Source organism: Sphaeroforma arctica (assembly GCF_001186125.1).
Source record: "Sphaeroforma arctica JP610 unplaced genomic scaffold supercont1.493, whole genome shotgun sequence".
Taxonomy (NCBI): Eukaryota; class Ichthyosporea; order Ichthyophonida; genus Sphaeroforma; species Sphaeroforma arctica.
The window spans coordinates 61,785-66,718 of record NW_014040065.1 but is presented as its reverse complement, the minus strand read 5'-3'; the positions used below and the strand labels follow the sequence as shown (position 1 = coordinate 66,718).

Here is a 4,934-nt window from a genome sequence, read left to right as displayed (position 1 = left end):
ACACACACACACACACACACACACACACACACACACACACTACACACACACACACTACACACATATACTATATATATATATATATACTATACTACTACTACTACATATACACACACACACACACACACACACACACACACACACACACACACATATATATATATAATAATAATAATAATAATAATAAAAATGACACTAATAATATTAATACTACTACTAATAATAATATTAATAAAGTTGTTATAACACACGTACTTGAACATATATTTTATATACATACATATATATATATATGTATATATATAATAATAATAATAAAGTTATTGTAACACTCATAATTGCACATTTATTGTCGCAACCAACTGTACAATCACAAAGAAGGGCACATAAATCACATGAAAATCCGAGCTCGCTGACATCTGTAACTATGTTATCGCGCACATAAACATGTTGTCTATATGCGTCCACACACGATATACACACAAAAGCCATTTAACTTGGATCTCGCATTGGTGTACGTGTGTCCGGTCAAACGTATCTGGGTGTAATGTGCAACTAGTTCGAAGATATATTGCTGCGTGTGGGCTCTGCTGCTCCTTTTTATTGTGCATTGACATGCATGGGTGCTGAGTGTGTGCATATAGGAACCAATACGTTATGCATGTTAGGCCGGGCCTATCTTCACCGTTGGTGACATCTGGCTATGCATTGGTCGCGTGACGGAGGAGGTGTTACTAGTAATTTTAGTCTCCATGTGTATATCAATGTTGTTTGGAGCTGGGCCGCGTGAGTGTTGATCGAACTCGTGATATTTTGTGTCAACGAGGATTCTGTTCCGTTGCACGGAACCGGTACCTCAAGTGCGCGAGCCATGCAGAGGCTTTCAGTTTGTACGTTTGTCACGTGCACTGAGACTGAAAGATTGCTGGGTATGTGCACATTTCCCGCACAGTCTATAACAGTCCCATTAACTATTGCCCGACGTATGTTTCTTTTTGTTTTCATTTACTCACAGCAAAAACACGATTTCTCGGACACTACGTTAGCTTCAAACAATAAGTGCTGCGTATGCCAAAAACGTATGTACTGGAAAAGGGTATCTTGCTCTACAAGATCTTTTGTGGTCTTTTGTATGTTGACAGACGTACAAACGCGTGTTGATTTTGCACATCATGTATTTGACCTTTCCTTGTTGCAATCTTGAAGCTTTTGGGGCGAGTTTCGGCGGGGCCAGATTTATCGTGCATCAAATTAGAAGAAATAGCTGTGTACGAGTGCGCTGCTATTTTTGGTGTCGTGCATCGACATAACGTGTATATATACATGAATATATATTTTTAAAGTCATCTCGATTGTATGCATGAAAGAATATACATATGTTTATTCGGCATGTCAACGTTAGGTCATGTGCTCCTATCATGTTCACATTACTTTCTCATTTCGCGCATCTTTTGCCCAAATTCAAGCGTACACGCGCTCAGATATACAGTCAATGGACCTAAGCATGCATGCATTCTGCACAGACATACATTCAACTGACATAGTCACAACCGATACAAATTATTGCGTACTCTTCGTTTCTCACGAATCCTTCAGAGGCTGTGCGCATGTCCAAATGTTCTGGCTGCGGTGTAGCGGCGCATGAGGAATGCAGCAATCGCATCTCATTCAACTGCGGAACGGCTGGTCGGGTGTGTCACCACAGGCGATATTGGCACTCACCTAGCTTCAATTAAGTCTGATAGTTCAGATCAAGGCATATTAGAAGCTAGATGAGAGTACAGGAGTGCATTGTACATAGACACACATATCGACGACACAAGTCAAACATTCGCACCAGACACACATACGGGGTGGCTAATTCACACACTCTGCTATACGCAGACAAGTCAAGCGTTTTTGATGCATATCGTTTGCGTCTGCCGATTTCACTGTGTTTCTACTGCTATATTGAATTTCACGGGTAATGCTTTGGCCGCAGGTATCTACATGCTATCTCTTACGCTACAATCTATTTTGCAGATCCGGGTCAAATACAAATACTCACGAGAGATAATTCATGCCAAAGACGTCTACGTTCCCTTCTATAATGCACTATGTACGGTAAGTTAACTGTCTTGTATCCTATTTAGAGCTACAAGCTGCTTCTTGTCCTGTAAATGTTACATAATAACGTGATGGATGTAAGTGTTGCTGCTCTGCATCCGTAGTACCTGCCATAGTGCACTGTCTTCCCATCCTGAGTATACCCCGGTAGATTTGTTTAATATATTTTTTAATGGGTATACTCCGGTAGATTTGTTTAATTTATTTTTGAATGAGTCTACTCCGGTAGATCTGTTTAATTTATGAGTATACTCCGGTAGATTTGTTTAATATATTTTTTAATGAGTCTACTCCGGCAGATCTGTTTAATTTATTTTTTAATGAGTATACTCCGGTAGATCTGTTTAATTTATTTTTTAAAACGTATACTCCGGTAGATTTGTTTAATTTATTTTTTAATGAGTCTACTCCGGCAGATCTGTTTAATTTATTTTTTAACGATTCTACTCCGGCAGATCTGTTTCATTTATTTTTTAATGAGTCTACTCCGGTAGATCTGTTTATTTTATTTTTTAATGAGTCTACTCCGGTAGATCTGTTTAATTTATTTCTAAACGAGTATTCTCCAGTAGATCTGTTAAGTATGTTTCAGCGAATACACGCCATACGCTTTTGAGTTGCAATAGATATCTCCATCGATTGATTGTCTACTTTATTATGTTTGTTCAGATTTTGCTGAAACTTGAGTATGTGGACCCAAGCACGCACGTATGAGCCTAAGCACATACGTCTCACTATATATGTATGTATCGAGGTTTTGAGTTCCTGGATTATGGATTATACATGCACGAAGTTGGAAGAATAAATGTACCAACATTGTATTGAATTAGCCTTTTGATATAGTATGATCGCTGTAGCTCTTATAATATTGCTTCCACCTACTTTCCCATTTTTCCTCAGAATAATTTCTGCGTCTTGAGGTATTTGAACCTGAAGGTAACGCAGCAGCGAGAGGCCTTTTCAAAAGCTTTGATGCGCGTCTTCATAAAACAAAAAAACACACAAAGGATAATCAAGGGTCTCGTTGTTGACGAAATAGCCAATACACCCGACATGAAAATTGTCTTCCGTCACAATAGTCTGGTACGTGTCTGTTGCGTGCAGCTCGCATGATGGATGTTGGTGCTGATGTGCGTTCGTAAATGAGTGTGGTGTTCAGGTGTGCCAGCGTGATCAGTGTTTCTGTGCAAAGCTCAGACTCTGCTAGGCTCGTTGGTGTATTCGCATGGCCGCCATACGCTACCAAGTGCTGAAACGCATATAAAACGACGCTTTCCACTGCAGACGACGAAAAGTATAGACTACTCCATGAAGGTATTCGGTCACGAGTATCTCGCCCAAGTGCTCTGTCCCGTTATCTACCACGTGTGCAAATCGGACGCGAACCGGTGTGAGATGGACCCCACACGTGTGAATGCAGAACAAAAGTATAGCGAGGAGGAAACGAACCAGCTTGTTGATCAGAACTTCCGCACACTCAGAGAGATCTGCACAGCTCTACTAGCACGTATATATGCGACAAAAAGGAAGGTCGGTGGTGTGTGCATGCCCATGCGCAGAATGGCAATGCACTGTACATGTGATGCGATAAATATATGACAGTGTACGATAAGGGTTAGCGCATTTGCAGTGCAGCATGTTGTCACTTGCAGATCAATGGTGCACCATCGTGCGTGTAGTTGCAACCTTACCACACTTCAATGTATAGGCGAGCCATAACAGCCAAATCACTGACCCATTCATTTCGTTCTTCGATACGTTTAGATCCCAGCGCAAATACGATTGACAATGCAGGTGATCAGGGAGAGTGTCCTGGCTGAAAGCGAAACACGGGGCATTGGTATGGGCTGTTAGGCCATGCGCGGTGGTAGTTGTTTGCCGTGTGACTCGATTTCGGATGTTCGGTATTTGTTGGCATATGTTAATATAGTTTATGTCTAACCAAATATACTCCTCGCTCTTAATCGCCGTGTATGCTCCTTGCGGACTGTAGTCTGTGATGCAAGTGAAGAACTTTCCAACTCACACTTGATCGTGCTTTCAAGGCCAGTGCACCCCATCGCCAATTCACATTTCTTGTTTTATTATCAGTAAGTTTTACACAATCCACTACTATCAGCAAGTCTTACACAATCCACCAGAGAGATTGAATGCTCCCTGGAAAGTTACCATGAGGTGTCATGTCTACACATGTTGGCATCATTAGCTGTTGCGTCGTCTAATTAGCTCTGCATGCGCCCACACAGATCGGCCTCCCCACATGTGCGATCGCATTCACAGCCCATTGTCTTTTCTAATATCATTCACGGCCCTATATAACGTCTTCAAACCAAACGAATTCTACTCAATGGTCGGAAAGGTTTCGAATGTCACTCACCCTCGTTATCTTCGGTTACCTTTTCTTCATCCATCTACCCTACCATTGAGTGCTATTCCACTTTGTATAGGCTTTCGGTTTATGCCTACGCGTCTCATCTTCCCATCACCGTCCCTCTGCCATGTCATGTCCTCAACCGCCTGCCCAGACCCAATGAAGGACGATGTGACTTACGTATCACTCACTGCCTTCCTGTTTCTGCGCTTTTTCTGCCCGGCGCTGCTGAATCCGAGCTTATTCAACCTGTTAGGTGTGTTATATGCTTGTCGACTGGTGCTTGTTCAATCTGTTAGTTATGTTGCACGCTAGATGACTGGTGCTTGTTCAACCTGTTAGCTATGTTGCATGCTAGATGACTGGCACTTGTTCAACCTGTAAGCTATGTTGCATGCTAGATGACTGGTACTTGTTCAACCTTTTAGCTATTTTGCATGCTAGATGACTGGTGCTC

The 4,934-nt window shown here is 41.7% G+C and overlaps 1 protein-coding gene across 1 annotated transcript in view; it reads left to right on the top strand.

Annotated features, from left to right (window-relative positions):
- The window catches only part of SARC_06734 (hypothetical protein), a gene marked incomplete at both ends in the record, with an annotated part of 9,018 nt that overhangs the window by 467 nt on the left and 3,617 nt on the right, over nucleotides 1–4,934 (top strand). Inside the window, 7 exons of the mRNA XM_014299353.1 lie at nucleotides 1,016–1,079; nucleotides 1,597–1,691; nucleotides 2,023–2,103; nucleotides 3,007–3,189; nucleotides 3,391–3,636; nucleotides 3,871–3,946; nucleotides 4,632–4,733. Coding sequence (XP_014154828.1) covers nucleotides 1,016–1,079; nucleotides 1,597–1,691; nucleotides 2,023–2,103; nucleotides 3,007–3,189; nucleotides 3,391–3,636; nucleotides 3,871–3,946; nucleotides 4,632–4,733 — 847 coding nt within the window. The remainder of the gene's footprint in view (nucleotides 1–1,015; nucleotides 1,080–1,596; nucleotides 1,692–2,022; nucleotides 2,104–3,006; nucleotides 3,190–3,390; nucleotides 3,637–3,870; nucleotides 3,947–4,631; nucleotides 4,734–4,934) is intronic.